General features: G+C 37.9%; 1 protein-coding gene across 1 annotated transcript in view; it reads right to left on the reverse strand.

Annotated features, from left to right (window-relative positions):
• Positions 1-1,075: 1,075 nt before the first annotated feature.
• FBP2 (fructose-bisphosphatase 2) overlaps positions 1,076-19,021 on the reverse strand; it is a gene marked incomplete at both ends in the record, with an annotated part of 56,473 nt that continues 38,527 nt past the window's right edge. The window contains 4 exons of the mRNA XM_084238307.1: positions 1,076-1,270; positions 2,803-2,922; positions 8,099-8,236; positions 18,182-18,322. Coding sequence (XP_084094433.1) covers positions 1,076-1,270; positions 2,803-2,922; positions 8,099-8,236; positions 18,182-18,322 — 594 coding nt within the window. The remainder of the gene's footprint in view (positions 1,271-2,802; positions 2,923-8,098; positions 8,237-18,181; positions 18,323-19,021) is intronic.

Genomic DNA, 19,021 nt, shown 5'->3' on the forward strand with positions numbered 1-19,021 from the left:
GAGTTGTACCCAAGTTGAAATCTGCCTCGGTGTTGTATGAGCCTCCCTGCCAAAGCTAAAGTAGGAAAGAAGAACCTTGCTTTCTCCAGTGGCTTCTCCCAGTCCCTAATTCCAATTTAATAGATTTTTTTCAGTGTTGAATCATTCTTGAATTTTTTGATTAAGCCTGATTTTTCCCTGATCCATTTTGTTTTAAGCACATGCAGATTTGCCAATATTTCACTAAGGATTTTTGGCCCCCTAAGTCCACATATATATATGGCAATTATTAAAACTAGCTGGATTTCCTAATCCCAAACTTGACATGATTTAGACAAATGAGCAGTCATTTAATCAATGCACTCTGGTTAGGCCCTAAGATCGATTAAAACATTTCCCCCCAAAAATGAAAATGCAAAGTTATAAAGTTGAGAGAAGTAAATATTAATATTTAAGTATTAACACCATTTAGTATGTAGCTTTGTTAACAGGTGACCACATTTTCCCCCATTCAAACAGTTGTTGGTCATCTAAGTTATTGCCCAAACAAAATGCTCTATGTGAAATTTTAGACTTTAATAGCCCTGAGATTTCTGATTCAAAACTTATCAGGATAAGACAAAACTTCTAAGAAATTAAATCATTTAAATACATAAATTTACATTTAAATATGTATATAAAGTATACACATATAAATACATAAGTGTATAGTATGTATCAGTTTCATGAGAAAAATTGATCACTGCAGGATAAATACTAGTTTCAAATTTTAAGCCAACAGGATAAATTCTTAACTGATCGCTGTACTTTTTGTCTACAAGCATACAACCGCCTATTACACAGGCTGATAGACTTGGAAATACAACCCTATCTACTGATTCTCATGACAAAAGACAAATCAGCATTTTTCCCCATATGGGTTTTTATTTTCAGCCCTTTACATTGACCACTAGCTTCCAGGCATATCATGAGCAGTTTTCCACTGTTCCTTTGGATGTGATTTGGTGCATTTATCTTTTATTACTCATCACATTACTTCCAATTATCAGTTTTAATACAATGGAAAAGACAAAGAGGGCTTGTGGGGTCAAACTCACTACCTGCCAGACTGGTTTTTCTGTACACAAGTAAGATATTCTTGCACATCATCTGGGGACCCCAGAATGAGTGGGACTCTTTGGTGAATGGCCTCAGGCTTTACGTCCAGCACAGGTTGTGTGCCTGTGGTTGCCAAGCCTCCCGCCTGCTCAATGATGTAGGCCACAGGATTGCACTCATATAGGAGCCGGAGCTGTGGAGAAACAAAGCCAGGTGGACAAAATTTGCAAATTGTCAAAAATTGCAAATCAAGCACCTAAAGTTCAATGAGGAATTCCAACTACTGACTATCCGTGTGTCTTCTTAGTGTAGGACACTGGCGCACTTCAGCTGAGTGGGCTACCTGAGATCAAGACCCTCTAGAAGGTTGAATGAATCAGCAGGTGTTCATCACATATGCCTCTGGGGCACCTAGATCAGTCTATCTCTCTTACGAGAACCTGCCTCTTCACTTGGAAATCAAGAGATGTAGGGACTCATTTCTTGCTGGTTCCCCAATGAGATGAACTGATTCTGCAAGCCTGAAGAAGGGCCTCCAATATGTGAGGCCTAATGGCTGATAAGGAGTCAAGGTTGGATGGGATTGGAAGACACCTCAAGATTGCTAGGTGGTCTCTCTGGATTATTGTTGACTTGGGTACATGATTTGCTGGTGTTTAAATGGCCCTTTCTTTTGGCCCCTTAGAAGACGTTAACTCCCATTGCCTGCACCCCCACAGCATCCTCGCAGTTGTTTCCTCTTCCTAATAGTCATGGCACAGAAGTTTGCTTAACATCTGCCTTCCTCCCTAGATGTTCTCGTACTGTGTGTCTTGGCTCATCATGTGGCAGCTCCATTCCCAGTACTGACCAGTAAGTACATGGGGAATTGAAATGAAACAGACTAAACTCATTGTCTTTTTTCAGGTGTACTTCTGTGATGATGTAACTTTCTTCTCCCACCAAACACATACACACACATTAGATTCAGCGTGGTGTTCTAGCTGCGTGTTGAATCAATATCATACTATCTTCTTCCTTTCCTCATAGATGCAAAATCCTTAATTAAAAAAAAAAACATTCCTTTTCTAGGATCAGCTTGCAAAGCATTTACCTAGCTCTGTGTAGCTTTTAACCTTTCTGTTCTCTCTGGAAAATGTATTTTGAAACTATTTTGAAACACTTTGATAAAGAGTCAGATCCTGTGCTGATTTTTAAATTATTGCTATCACAAGGACAGAACAAAATATCTCTGATCTAGATTGGCAAGCCAATTCTGTGGCAGATTCTCAGGTGGACTTGGGGGCATCCGCGAATCCCCTGAAATTATCTGTAATGTGTATACAGATTACATGTGTAGGTATACATGTTAGTTTTTTCTAGGAAATGAGTCCATAAATTTCAATAAATTCTCAAGGTAATCTACGATCAAAAATCATTTATGTTGAAGCTAAAAGACACAGCATATGGAAAGCAGGAAATAAACATAGCTAACTCCTGGTGAATGACAGCTATGAGACCAGTGAAGGACAGAGAAAATCACCAGTAGCAACTATTTCAGTTATTTCTTCTCCAAACCTTCTACTGCAACTTCAAAATTCACTAATGGAAGAAGTACGTTATTTCTCTTCTCCCTGACCACTCACAGACACAAGTACAAGGCAGTAGCCAAAAAGCAGACATGAAGAAAAAGGAAATTCCAACTGGTTCACTGACTTGAGGTACCAGTGGACAAAGGAGAATTACCTTGCCCTTAGGACTTTTCTGGTTCGCTGGGTACAGGAAGATTCCTCCATAGACCAGGGTGCGGTGCACATCAGCCACCATGGAGCCCACGTACCTAGCCCCATAGGGAGCACTACCATCCTAGAGGGCAGAGAGGAGAGGGGTAAGATGCAGTGGTTTTAGCCAGCACCAGCTCCAGCCAGCCAGCACCAACTTTGTTCGCATCTTTTGCCCTCCACCCACCAGTTTAGGGAATGAAAACATTGTGTCATTGAACACTTAAATTCATTAAGAGGCCCCAAAACTCAACCAGTGGTTAAACTCAATAAATATAGGACTACTTAAAGTCAAGGATAATATCCTATAGCAATCTTAAGAAAACATCTGAGGAGAAAAAAAGAATAAAGAAACCACAAACTAAAAAAAAAAAAAAAAGAAACATATAGAATATGGGACCTCAAACTGTGCCATTTTGGTAGATTGACTATTTTGAATTAAAGCTAATTGAGAAACATGTAGTGCAAGAAGGACCCTCCTTATTCCCCCTGAAAACAGTAAATAAATCTCCCACGTGAAAGGTACCCTCCATCCATGTACCAGGGGAAAAGATATCCTTTTACAACAGAGATGGAATTTAGGGCTGAGATGCATAGATAAACAAGCCTTGTCACCTTCTCACTAATTTACTACCACCAGCTAAAGTTGTTTGTCTTCATCAATTTTTACAGGTTTATTGTTTGTCTAAAAGGTAGATGGAGTCACCTGCTTTGGTCACTTGTCTGAGTCCATATTTTTAAAAGGGATTTCTGTATGCACAAAAGGAAATTTGCTTTTCTTCTGTTAAGATGGCAAGCATTTTAGTATGACTGAAGAACAGGAGGCAGGAGGGACAAAAGTAGGCAATGAAAGGTCAGGCCCTATGTGCTCTGGCTAGGTGAGGTTAGGAAGTTTATTCTATATCCTCTATAATGTGAGACCTAGAAAGATTCCTATGGAGCCAGTATGGATGCTGAATTGAGAAAATTGGGTATTCACTACTTCCTGTTTTGTCCCACTACACGTTGCATCAATTTCAATAAGATACATTTATTTTTATAAACATTTTATGCGTTTGTGGCATAACTTTCCACACACTCCCCAACCACCAACACCACAGTGGGGTTGATTTACATAACAATTTACAGGCAAATGTCTAAAGAGAATGTAAAAAACCATACCTCAAACCACATGTCTAAAAGAATATTGCTCCTATATAGAACTCCCTAAATTATTTAATGAAATGTCTTCATTTTCATACTTCCCTTCAATCGTCCTTTGTAAGGCAAATTAATATGAGGAATTTCCATTTTTATTTCATTTCACATTCTTGAAAAATGTCTTTGTTTACAGGGAAGATATATCTATCACATACACTAGAATGTGGGTACATAACAGAATGTCTGGGACGTGGCATTAAGTACATCCCAGTGATCCCTTCCCAGGCCCCACCCACCACCTCTCCTTCTTCTAGTGCATCTGTGGCTCCTAACCCTGTCCTGACTGTGATGGGAACCAGCTGGGAACACAGAGGCAGATGCTTTGGAAGAAAGAAGGTCAATATATAACTCCATATACAAAAATTAATTCAAATTGGATTAAAGAGTTGGATATAAGACCCATAAAGTACATGAAATAAACATAGGTGATACACTCCTGAATGCTCACCACAGAAATATATTGGGACTCAACTTTCAGGGCAAAGGAAACAAAAGCAAATATAAGCAAATGGAACTACATCAAACTTAAAAGCTTTAGTATTGCTAAAAAAAAAAAAAAAAAAAAAAAACCCCACAAAAACAAAATGGCAACCAATGGGTTAGGAGAAGATATTTTCACATTACATGGTGCCAAAGAGGGGTTAATTTCCAAAAACATATAAGAACTCATACAACTCAACAATAAAAAAAGAACAATAAAAAAATTGTCAAAAGACCTAAATAGACACTTCTCCAAAGAAAACATACATATAACCTACAGGCATATGAAAAATGTTCAAGATCACTTATTATACCACTTGGGGTGGTTTTGATTGGCATTTCCCTGATAACTGATGTTGAACATTTGTATGTCTTCTTTGGAGATGTCAATATTTAACACTTCTATTCATTTTTGTTTGGGTTTGTTTTCTTTTTATTGAGTTGTATGAATTCTTTGTGGTTGTTGGAATATTAGCCCATTGTTGGATATATGATGTGCAAATATTTTCTCCCATTCTCTAGAATGTCTTAAGTTTCACTATGTAGAAGTTTTTTAATTTGATGTAATATATTTATGTATTTTTGCTTTTATTTTCCTTGCCATTGGAGTAGTGACCCCAAAGACATCAGGGAAGCCAATGTCGTGCGGTGTTTTGCCTGTGTTTTCACCTATGTATTTATGGGTTTTGGTCACAATGATATTCTTTGACATCTGGGCAGAAGTACAAAGCAAATTAGTTCTTGGAACGTTGTTCTGGTGACCCATCCCCTTTTATTTGATAGTCAGATAACAGGAAGTTGATGTTCATGTTAGCCTTTCAAAGATTTTAGTGTCTCAGATAATAAACAGCCAGTGACTTAAGCTTCAGATCTCCTAAAGCATTACCACCAAGTGGAAGAACCAGATAATCTTTGGCCGCCTTGAATTCTGCTGCTTTTTCTTCTTTAGAAATGTATTTATTTTAGCATTCATTTTTAAAAAGTGTCTACCTCATCTACATTAAAATTTTGGGCAAAATGTATCCTCCTTCATCAACCTCCCCCCCCCCCCGCCCATAAATCTGAGTAAGCAACTGTGCTTTCTTTGTCAACACTTACAAACTCACCTATTGTTTGGATGTTATACCATTTTGAATGTTCCTTAAATACTAAAACTTGTGACAAAGATTTCACTTTCAGCATTAGAACTATTTTTTCTTTAGATATTCAAATAAACTTAAAGCTTTCATTTTTATAGTGATGAGTGAGGACTGATCGCTTCACTGATGGGTGTCCTCCATCCCTATATTAAAATATTTTCCATATTTTCCACTCTGCTGTTTCTATGACAGGTTAATGTTATAGCAACTACAGGTGTTACACTTGGAGCACAAGCTTTGATTTTTTTGATGTTATTGCAGACAGTTGTCAGAGGTAATCAACAACTCTTGGAGCATCCATATCTCACTGTCCAAAAGCATACCTCATTAAGACTTCTAGTTACATTTCTCATACCACACTTCTCTGTTTATTTGTGACTAAAGATATCAGTCATGCACTGTGCACTTTAGATATCATTGCAATAGGGTTAAATCAGGGAGTAAGTGAGTGTAAATCAAAAATAATAAGTAGAACCTCCTATCACCAAGCAGTTCAAAAACAATAATAAATATGGCAGGTTCTCTGAGTGCTTTCTTCCCAGTCATTTATTGTTGTACAATACTGTGTACTTCTTGAATTTTTAATTTACAATAATTTGCATTCATTCACTCACTTTCCAATCTACCTCTTCCAATTCAGGTTCATGGATGGTTGGGGCCCATTCCTGCAGCTCAGGATGCAAGGTAGGCACCAGCCCTGGACAGGACAGTCTTCCATTACACACACTCAGACTAGGACAATTTGGACATACCAGTGAACCTCATGTGCAAAAACAGTAACTTTCTTTTGTAAATAAAAGTCTTGACATTGTGTTTTACACAATTGAGAGTTTGGTTAACATTCAGGGTGCCTCTGTGCCTGAACAAAAAGTGTGCTCATCCTTACAAACTGGCATATAATACAGGTGTCATATGACCCTCCTAATAACTCTTGGTCTGTGGGAGGAAACTGGCATACCCACCAAAAACCCATGGAAACATGAGGAGGATATGCAAACTCCACACTCTGTGGCCATGGCCAGTAATTACATTTTTCATCAATATTATAACAAAGCAACATTGAACAAACCACACATTATTTGAGGACCAGCTACACTATTCATGTGTGTGCATAAATACATAAACAGAGACACACACACACATATATATATTTAAATATGAGATTATATTTAGTTCTGTAACCTATTTATTTCACTATTAATACATTAAGAAGGATTTGCCTTTCCAGTGGATGACTAGATGGGTAGTACGGTATTCCACTGGAATATTATGGATGCCCCACAATATAATAACCAGCCTTTCCTGACATACTTCAGGTGCTCCTTCTGTTGTTATCAACATTGCTGCAAAGACATCTTTTTGCATTTATATTTCTAATTTTTTCTTATTAATTTCTTAGGATAAATTTCTGTGGGACTTCAGGACAAACTGCTGAGTCAAAAGGCATGGATATTTAATATTTGAAATCAGATTGCCAGATTGCCACCTGGGAAAGCTGTAACATCTTTTTTCATTAATAATTTATGAGAGTTCATGTTTTCTCACACCAGTAAGCACTAAATCTTTGCAAATCTCATACGCAGAAAGGAAGGATGTTGCATTTTAATTTTTATTTCTCCTTTATAAGCATATTCCCACATTTGTTGATGGGATGTTGATGTTTCCTCTGTGACTTGTATTGTGCCCTACGCCTGATTTTCTATTTGGGTGCTCATCCTTATGTTACGTTTTATAAAGGGTCCTGTGTCACTAGACTATTGACCTTGGTAGTCATGTATGCGATGACTACTTTTCTCAGTTGGCAACTGTCCTTTAACAAGATGTACCATATTTTTTATATAGTTTTATTTTTCACTAGTAAGATAAGTATTCTCCTTTATGAGTTGGTCAACTGTGCTCCCATACCAGTCTTATAAACTCTTTTTGAATGGTAGACTTATTTAATGAATTTCTTGGTCTATATTAATCATAACAGGAAGTCCAGAAATCAGTGTTCAAATTTTGAACCAAAGGGCTTATATTTAAAGTTTCCTAAAACTTTAAATATAAATTGGACTTTCCATTATCCCAGCTAGAAGCAAATATAACAAGTGACTAGAATCTCTATAATTAGTAGTTCAGTAAACAAATAACATGAGAATGGTTCTGAACTGAAATTCTGAATTTTGAAAATGAAATCTCCACCTTCTTTAAAAGCAATTTCTCCTGGGAAAACACAAATATAGTATTATCTTTAGTAGGCAAAGTTTGGCTATAAAATAGATACTAATTGCTTAAGAAGAAAGACAGGGTCTACCTTTCTTATACTGACCAAGCCACAAACATGGGCACCAACCTCTTCCAGCCAGGTTCTCAAAGTCACCATTGAAACATGAACCCATGTTCGCAAGGAGAATGGGGATACCATTCTCTCTGCTACTGCCTCTGGCTTTCTTCACTCACCTCAGGAAATTTCTTTTTCTGCACATATTCCGTGGTGGCAGCATCAAAGTACTTGGCATAGCCCTCATTGAGGCTATAAATCTTTCCTTTCTTTTTAATCTTGACATCTTTTTCCACTAGGACAAATTCACCAAGAGCCTAGAGAGATGAAGACAAACAGGAAGAAGAGGGATACCAGAAAACAGAAGCTGACGGCATACTTCCCAACAATCAAAGAAATTAGAGGATATGGGCTTGCTGGAAGGGCCAGGGGTTTGTGAAGTCTTTCTATCTCCCAATCATTGAGGTGCTGATGAGTTGTATAAAGAACAGTGGCAATAAAGAATCTGCACAGGAAGCTCAAACAGTACCATAACAAAAGTTAAAATATTTCAAAGGAATAAGGAATCTTTTATAATTTTCACTATCTGAAAAACATTGATTCAAAAGAACAATAACATTTATTCAAAAGAACAACCCCATGTTTACTGCAGCACTATTTACAATAGGTAAAACCTGGAAACAACCCAACTGCCCCAAACTACATGACTGGATCAAGAAGATATGGCATATATACACAATGGAATATTCATTTCAATGGAGACTCACTGTATTTACCTCTTAAGTGCTCATTTGTAATTGTCTCCTAATGTTTTTGGGAAAATTGAGAGTAAGAAGTTACATAGCTGGGGTTTGTTATAAAGGTGGGGAATGCCATTTGACCACCTGCTGTGGTCCAGTTATTTTATATATCCTAAATGACTCACTCTTGGAAACCATTAAAAGTTCTTGGTATCCCAGGACTCTTACAAGGTAAAAAGGAGAAATCTCTTCAGTAAGAAAATGTATTTACTCATCATAAGAAATAGTTGATTGCTATGAAATAAATCCTGAGAATTATTTTTAAAAAAGCTGTGCTCACAGAAACATTTATTCAAAAGAACACCTGTACCCCCATGTTTATTGCAGCACTATCTACAATAGGTAAAACCTGGAAACAACCCAACTGCCCAAAAATAGATGACTGGATCAAGAAGATGTGGTATATATACACCATGGAATATTATTCAGCATTCAAAAAAGATAAACTCATGCCATTTGCAGCAACATGGATGCAACTAGAAGGAATTATGCTCAGTGAAATAAGCCAGAAGGAAAAAGAAAAATATCGGATGGTTTCACTTATAACAGGATATAGGGAAACCAAATGAGACATCAGTGTAAAAAAATAATAAAAGTACAAAACACAACAAAGCAAAAACAGACAATTATAAATCAGAGACATAATACAGGAGAGGAGGGAGAGGGATCAGATGGAGGGAGGAAGGAGCACAGCGGACCGAGGTGATGGTGCACGGGTGCATTGGTAAAGGAAACTCCATGGGGACTACACCTGAGGGGGTGGGGGGAAGCAAATATTGTTTAAAAATGAACAATGATGTAAAAAATAAAAAAAAGAAATGGATACTATATAATGATTAATGGTTAACACAGAAGAAGAAATAACACTCATTAATATAGATGCACCAAATGATGAAGCATCAAGAAACATGAGCACAGATGGTTCCCCATGTCACTTGTTCCTCCTCTCAGCAGCGTATTTCAATAAATCTGCCTTTTCTTTTCTCTAAAAAAAAACACCCAAAAAACCAAAACTGTGGGCCTCCCCTGGTGGCGCAGCAGTTGAGCGCTGGGCTGCGAGGCTGCCTGCAGCCTCTGCAGCACCGGTTCGTTCCCTGGCCACAGGCGAAGGTTACACACACACACACACACACACACACACACACAATAAATAAGTAAATGAACTGAAATACTTAAAAAAAATAAATTAAAAAAAAAACCAAAACTGTGCCTAACTCATGTAGCCACTATGGTCTCTATCTGTGTGATGTCCCTCCGATATCTGAGTGCTGGTGATATTGGTCACCATAGACATGATTAAGTAGTTGTAGATGTTACCTTAAAAGACTGAATGTGTCTCTAAGTTGCTAGGAGGAAAATCAGGGCTGAAAATCTATTCAGTTTTGGTGAACTTCAAAGATGGAGGAAGTGAAAATCTCCCAGGATGGCAGCTTACAACTGCCAGCAAAACTAGAAGGTTCCTAATGAACACAGACTAATATCCACCCAGAATGGAAAGACATATGACCAAAATGTCTGAAGTAAGACAGTGACAAGGATGCTCAACAACAATAAAATAACAACATTCCTATCCTCTGCTGTACATTACTGGTGACTGCTTCTTTACCAAGGAATACCAAGGAATCTCTACCCTTCCTTTAAACTTCCCAACTCCTAAATAAAAAATGTTCTATATAATCATCAATTGCAGTCACTTCTTCCCAATCTAGAACTGGCCCTTTCTTTAAGCCTCCTTAGAATCATCAAACAAAAGTCCATGTGATAAAAGTCCATCAAACTCCCTCCTAGCAGGATACTCTAGAGTATATTGTCCTTTTATCAGTATCCAACTTTTGATTATATAGTATGTTCTTGATGGTCTCTGGTCATGACTCTAATAACTTGTCATGACATCTTATGCTGAGGATCAGCACAGCATGCAGTTTTTCTTCCTAAAATTACCCTAAGTTCCTGGAAGAATTTGCTCTTTGTGTGGGGTGTGAGTCTAGGAATACTCAAACCTGGGCCTCCTTTAGCCCAACATCAGGCACCTGACTTAGCTTGGCAAATTAGATACTCATGCCTGGCTCTACAATCTGAGCAAGAGGCACCAAATCATAGGTAGTGTCCATACAAGACTGGCCATGAAATGAGACCATTCCTGTGGTTCTTGCTTTCTGATCCTCTAGATCTGCCTACTCCTACCCTTGATCCTCAGCTTTTCTATTAGTGTAGTAATATCCTTTATTTAATTGAACCAGTTTCTCTTTTCCTTAGTATAGCTTGTCTGAACAATGATATTCACTTTTTATCCATCTCTGGGCCTGGGGAACTACAGTTCTTTATCCCATGAGAACTGTTTCCTATTGTGGGACAGAAAGGATCATGGAGCTTTACCTCACCCTCAAAAACATATTCCTTTGTTATGATTATGTGATTACTAGCAGCCACTGATTATTTAAATGATCTCTCACATGATCTGAGAAAATAACACAGCCATACCTCATTTTATTATGCTTTGCTTTACTGCACTTTGCAAATATTGCCTTTGTTAAAAGATATCCACCAGCAAAAAAGATTATAATTTGTTGAAAGCTAAGATAATGATGAGGATTTTTTTAAAGATTTATTTATTTATGCATAAAAGAGCTGGGGTAGAGGCCAGAGATGTGAGGGGTGAGAAGATCCATCAGAGACAGAGTGGGGAACAGAACAGGCAGAATGACTGAAATACACTGCTGAGGGGAGCAGCTGGTGAGGCAGGAGAGGTCTGCCTCACCATGTGGGTTTCTCCCTGGCCGGGGATTGAACTCATGCTGCAGAGGCTGTGGATTGCTTCATAGTGCGGTGTTTAACCCCTTGTGGCACCAGGGAGGCCCTGATGAGAATTTTTAGCAATGAAATATTTTTAAATTAAGGTATGCACACACACATTGGGGTTCTTTTAGACATAGGCTATTGCACACTTACTAGACTACAGCATATCATAAACATAAATTGTAAATGCACTAGGAAACAAAAAAATTCATATGACTCACTTTGTTGAACTATTAACTTTTCTGTGATAATTGCTAAATAGTGGGCTCTAGAACAGAACCTGAAATATATATGAGGTATGCCTGTACCTAATTATCACACAGCAGATCCCAGAAACAGTAACTACCATTTGTAAATGAAAACCTTGACATTGTTGTTTATACTGCAATAGACAGTTTGGTTATCATAAGCTGGCATCTCTGTGCCTGAAGAAATTGTGTGATTGGACAAAATCAAATTACCAGTTATACAAGCTCACATATCATACAAATATTGGTTGACCTACCAATAAATCTGTCTTGGGGAGACTCAGCCTAAATATCCTTCAAGCCACCCTCCATTGTATTTCCATCTATAATAACTGCCAGAAGTTTCTTCAAGTCAACCTCACAAACAGGCCCTGAGGTTTTATATACTGAATCTTTGTTCAAATGTCCTAAAGAGTAGGGTGATGTGACCCAAATGGTTTTCTGATGTGTAGACAAATTCAAGCCTACCTCCACCCAGAGTGAAGACAGAAAGCATGTGCTGAGTCTGCAGAATTCTTTGTTAGATACCTGAGTCTAAGTTACCTCCCTATTTCCAGAATATTCTTGGGGATATTTAGCTTGTACTTAGAGCAGTTTACTCAAAATTCATGCTGGTATTATAGTTAAGCATAAGACAGTGTGAGAATAACTACTACAGTAACCATCGAATTACATATCCTCTCTGTGCTTCCTTTCTTCATTTCAAAGTAGGAATTACAGTAGGACTAACTCCTAGGGTTGTTGTGAGGTCTAAATGTTGCAAATTACTTACAACAGATATCTACCCACCACTTAATAAGTGCCGTCAAGGTGCTAGTTAATATTCTAAAACCATTTTAGAAAGGGCATTGTAGTGCAGGCAGGCAGCAGGGAGGGCCGAGGGTTCTGGGGGGGCCAGGAAGCTGGAAGGCTCCCAGCCCCTGGTGAATTTTTCCTCTGGTCTTATCTCCGGTGTCCTCTCATGATCTCTTCCTCTCGCAGCAATCCTTGTCCTCTGCCACACACCATCCTCTCTGTGATGCTGCCCTTACATGCTTAGTCTCTCAGCTCAGGTGTGTCCACTTATCCATGCCCACTCCATACTCCAGGTACCCTGAGCCCACGTTCCCAAGCTCCTCTTGCATTCAAGTCCCCAGGTGATAGCCACAGAGGCCCATGGAGCAAAAGCCTGAGCATCTTCATTTACCCCCAAAGGCTATTGTATGAGAATAATATCTGTAAACTGTAAAATTTCTCCAGTTTTACCTCTTGTTCATAAATATGAAGAAATCAGGGCATCAGCAAACTGACACAGAAATGTATTTTTTTCCAAATATAATATCTGAAAATTTTTTTATTTTATTATTTTTTAAATATTTTATTTTATATAATTCTTACATCATTTTTCATTTTTGCACAATGTAGGCATTTTCATTTTGGTTATATTTCGCATACAATTGCACACCCCCCCCCTTATTTTGACTCTGATCCTTCCTCTCCTTGCCCTCTCCCCCACCCCATTGTATGTCTCTGGTTTATATTGTCTGTTGATTTTGATTTTTACTTTGTATTAATTAGTCTTTTTCCTGGTCCCTTATTTAGGTTTTCTAAATTCCTGCTATGAGTGAGACCATCTGGTATTTTTCTTTTCCTTTCTGGCTTATTTTGCTGAGCATGATCCCTTCCAGCTCCATCCATGTTGCTGCAAACTGCATGTGTTTATCTTTTTTGATTGCTGAGTAATATTCCATTGTGTATATGTTCCACATCTTCTTGATCCAGCCATCTATTTTTGGGCATTTGTGTTGTTTCCATAGCCTAGCTATTGTAAATAGTGCTGCTATAAACATACGGGTGCAGGTGCCCTTTGGAATTAATGTTTCTGTGTCCTTTGGGTAAATACCTAGGAGTGGAATTGCTAGATCATATGGCAGCTCTATGTTTAGTAGGTCAAGAAATCTCCAACACAGCTCTCCATAGCGGTTGGACCAGTTTGCACTCCAACCAGCAATGCAGGAGAGTTCCTTTTTCTCCACAACCTTGGCAACATTTGTTGTTACTAGTTCTTTTAATATGTGCCATTCTCACTGGTGTAAGATGATATCTCATTGTAGTTTTGATTGGCATTTCCATGATTACAAGTGAAGTTGAACATTTTTTCATATGTCTGTTGGCTATTTGCACTTCCTCTTTGGAAAAGTTTCTTTTTAGCTTTTCTGCCCATTTTTTGACTGGATTATTTTCTTTGTTTTTGTTGAGTCTCATCAGCTCTTTGTAGATTTTTGTGATCAGTCCTTTATCATTAGTGTTGTGTGCAAAACTTTTCTCACAGTCGGTGGGGTTTCTCTTTGTTTTGGTTATTGTCTCTTTTGCTGTGCAGAAGTTCTTTAATTAGATGCAGTCCCAGCTATTTATCTTTGCCTTCACTCTCACTGCTTTGGGTGATGTGTCTGTAAAGATGTCTTTGAGGTGCATGCCATGTAGTGTTTCGCCTATATTTCCTTCTATGTATTTTATGGTTTCAGGTCTTATGTCTAGTTCTTTAATACATTTTGAGTTGGGTTTTGTGCATGGTGTGAGGTAGTAGTCAGGTTTCATTCTTTTGCATGTAGCGACCCAGTTTTCCCAGCACCATTTTTTGGACAAACTTTCTTTGCTCCGTAGTGCATATTTTTGCTCCTTTGTCAAAGATTAGTTGACCATAAATCTGTGGGTTTATTTCTGGATTTTCTATTTGGTACCATTGGTCTGTGTAGGTCTGTTCTTGTTCTAATACTGTACAGTTTTGATGATTATGGCTTTGTAGTATAGTTTGAAGTCTGGGAGTGTGATGCCTCCATTTCCTTCTTTCTCTTTCGAAGAGCTTTAGCTATTTGGGGTTTTTGGTGATTCCATATGAATTTCATCAATAATTGTTCTATTTCTTTTAAGAATGTCATTGAAATTTTTATTGGAATAGCATTGAATCTGTAAATTGCTCTTGGTAGGATGGCCATTTTGATAATGTTAATTCTTCCAATCCATGAGCAGGGGATGTCTTTCCATTTCTTTGTATCTTCTATTTCTTTTAACAGTGTTTTATAGTTTTCTTTGTATAGGTCCTTTACCTCTTTTGTTAGGTTTATTCCCAAGTATTTGATTTTTTTTCAATAATAAAAGGGATGATTTTTTTTTTAATTTCTTCTTCAGATTTATTGTTTGTGTATAGGAAGGCTACTGATTTTTGTCTGTTGATTTTGTATCTTGCCACTTTACTAAACTGATTGATTAGTTGAATTAGTTTTTCTGTGGAGTTTTTGGGGTTCTCTATGTATATGATCATATCATCTGCAAATAGTGATAGTTTAACTTTTTCCTTCCCTATTTCGATTCCTTGTATGTCTTTCTCTTGTCTTATTGCTCTAGCAAGGACTTCCAGTATTATATGGAAAAGCAGTGGTGAGAGTGGGCATCCTTGTCCTGTTCCAGATCTTAACGGAAATGCTTTCAGCTTTTTGCCATTGAGAATGATACTGGCTATGGGCTTGTCATATATGGCCTTTATGATGTTGAGGGATGTTCCTTGTATGCCAAGAATTTCAAGGTCCTTTATCATAAATGGGTGTTGTACTTTGTCAAATGCTGTCTCAGCATCTACTGATATTATCATATGGTTTTTATATTTCTTTTTGTTGATGTGTTGGATAACATTGATTGATTTTCAGATGTTGAACCATCCTTGTGTCGCTGGAATAAATCCTACTTGATCGTGGTGAATTATCTTATGGATGCATTGTTGGATTCTAATAGCTAAAATTTTATTGAGGAAATTTGCATCTGTGTTCATTAGGTTTATATGTGGAAAAGTTATCATTAAAAAGGACTGGATTGCATACAGTAAAATTAGTTTAACTCTGTTCTGTAAGTTTGTCACCCTGTTCCCTCCACACACACATCAACATTTAGACTCCAAGGGATTGGAATGTTTCTCTGATTAGTGCTATATTTACACTCCTAGGACTGTGATTTGGGGCATAACAGATGCTTAATAAACATATGTACATTGAAATTAAATTGAAATATAAATCATTAAATTTGAATCATTGAACACTGGAAACTTTGATATGGACTTTGGTCAAAATTATTTGAGTTTTTATAAGACCTGACAGTACTTGGCAAAAGGGATAAGCACTCAGCATTTAAAAGAGAAATTCTGTAAGTTACAAATATTTTGTTATTGAAGTACCATTGGTTTAAGACAATAAAAGAGAACACTAGCAACAACAAAAGTATGAACAATTTTATCCCAACAAATTAGATGAACTATATTCAATAGATGATTTCCTAGACACATAATTGATAGAATTCACAAGTGAAGGTATTGAGTGTCCTGAACATTTCTAATGCATACTTACTAGGAAGGCCCTGATGTACTTTTTGAACTCTTGTGACTTTAATCAATTACCTCTTCCTTCAATCACCATTTTGCTATACATTTCTTCTACCTTGGAGTTGTATTCCTTCCCCTTCTACCATTGAGCATTTTCTCATTGTGGAGAGTGAGGCAAATAATGCAGAATCTAACAAAATAATTTTCTACCATTTATTCCTCCCAATGGGGATAACATTAGAAGTCCTCCAACTCCAAGTCCACACTGTCCAGTAGGTAGCCACTAGTCACAGCTAGCTACAAAATTTAGAGAAAATTAAATAATTTTCATAATCCAAGACTTGGATATAAGATCTGAAATCATCAAGTACTTAGAAGAAAACACAGACAAAACCCGCTACAACATTGACTTCAGTGAAGTCTTTGAGGACTCAACTCAAACAGTAAGGAAAAAAAGCAAAAATAAATAAATGTGACCTCATCAAACAAAAACCTTCTATACAGTAAAAGAAACTATCACTAAAATGAAGACATCCCATGGAGATATGGAAGAATATACTTGCACATCATATAGCTCACAAAGGGCTGATATCTACAATCTACAAAGAACTCATAAAACTCAACAACAACAAATAATAAAAAAAAATAAAAGAAAGATCTACAGAGAAACTTCTCCAAAGAAGTTCATGGCCAGTGGGCACATGAAAAACATTCATCACTTGTCATCAGGTAAACACAAATCAAAACCACAATGAGATACCACCACACACCTGTGAGAATGATCCATATCAAAAAGACCAGAAACAACAAATGTTAGAAAGGATGTGGGGAAAAAGAAACCCTCACTGTTGGGGGAATGTACACTGGTCAAGACCCTATTAAAAACAATATGAAGGGTCTCAAAATATTAAAAATAAATAAACCGTATGATCCAGTGATCCCACTTATAGGTACCTACCTGAGAAATACAAAAACACTAACTTTAGGGATATATGCACTCCTATGTTCCTTGCAGACAACTTATGGAAGAAACCTAAGTGCCTAAGAGCAGATGAGTAGATTAAGATATCATATAGGGCTTCCCCGGTGGCGCAGCGGTTGAGCCCTGGGTTGCGAAGCTGCCTGCGGTCTCTGCCGCGCCGGTTCGATCCCCGGCTGCTCCCCGGCCACCAGAGGAGGGTCCCGCATGGCGCGCAGACCTCTTCTGCTGCCCGCTGCTCCCCTCAGCAGTGTACTTCGGTCCTTCTGCCTGCTCTGCTCCCTGCTCTGGCTCTGGTGAATTCTCTCACCCTCCCGCGCTTCTGACTGTACCCAGTGCATGTATAAACAAACAAACAAACAAATAAATAAATAAATAAAACGTGCCTCTATTTAAAAAAAAAAAAAAGATATCATATATACACACAATGGAATACTACTCAGCTATTTAAAAAAAAGATGAAATCTTGCCATTTGTAACAACCTGGATGAAACTAGAGGGGAGAGGAGTATACTAAATGAAATAGGTCAAAAGAAGAAAGACAAATACCAAATTATTTAACTCACATGTAGAATATAAGGGAACAAAGCAAAGGAATGAACAAAGCAGAGGTATGATCCTAAATCATACCTAGAAACCCATGTTTTTTGATTCAAAAAAATGTTTAAATCCAGTTTCCCAGTCACACTATACACACTGCAAGTAGTAACAGTCACAAGAGTTTAGTGCCTACTATTCTAGACAGCAGAGGACAGATTTTGCTGCTCTGTCTGGATATCAGTGGCATTGGGATTCTTAAATCATTGAATTCCCATAAACCAGTGAGGTTGAATGCATTTTTAGATAATAAATTCTTTAAGGACAAGGCCTAAATGGATACAACTGACCCTTGTAGAATACCACAAATATCATCAACTGAAAAGGTCTTTAACATTTTTGATAATGGTGTTGGCTACCCAACTTAGACTCCTGGCCCTAAAAGCAAATATTAGGGATAATCAGTAAATTCGCCCCAGTACTGGAATTAGAGCACAGTAGTCCATGGAGCCCAAGTGCTGGATATGATGGAGCCCATCATACTGGATACCTACTGGGTCAAGCATGAAGAGGTCCACTCCTTGCCCTGTGGAAAGAGCCACCAAGGTCGCACTACCATAGAGAGCATAACCTGCGGCCACAATATTGCGGCCAGGCTGTAGGGCATCCTTTTCGGAAGGCTCGTCCTCTGACATCTGTGGAAGAGAGAAGAGTAACAAAATTTATTTCTGCCTCAGAAGACAACACTTTGCCAGAGGTCTGGCCTTCAGTTCTCCTTCAGTCACTGAAGGAAGTGCAATTCTCAGAAGTTCAAACCACAGCAAAGGCATCTGGAGGAAATGAGTAGCTGTATTAATGAATGGTTGTAGTTGAACCACTGCCAAAGGCCATTCTTGGCCTTTTCTCTACTTTTTGAACACACTTTCCTGCATTCTGACCAAAAAAAAAAAAAAAAAAAAAAGCACCCCAATGTGCTAAAACCACAGTCCCTCTTAATAGCCATAAGTCATACTCCTTAAACCTTATAAAAGCAACTGAGATTATAGAGCTCTGATTTTGTACAGTATCACATTCTATATATTCAACAGCCTCTGGTGTAGATATTATCATCTAGATTACTCATATGAAGACTCAGAGTCTGAGTAAGCAAATGGAAAACTCACCCAATGTCAGGAAGCTGGGGTCAAACCCAGAGAGCTCAGTCCAGTTCCCCACCTTCCCATGAGCTGCTGATTGATGACACTGTCCCTTCTTGCCCACACTCACCTCAAGAGCCCCTGACTACTATCCCAGACATTTTATAGATGAAGTCTTTCCTTTTGGCATAGCAACACTAGCAATGTTAATGTGAGTGGAATTCAGAAACAGGACAAGGCAGGGATGCTGGGAAAGGA

The sequence above is a fragment of the Talpa europaea genome, assembly GCF_964194135.1.
Source record: "Talpa europaea genome assembly, chromosome: 7".
NCBI lineage: Eukaryota > Metazoa > Chordata > Mammalia > Eulipotyphla > Talpidae > Talpa > Talpa europaea.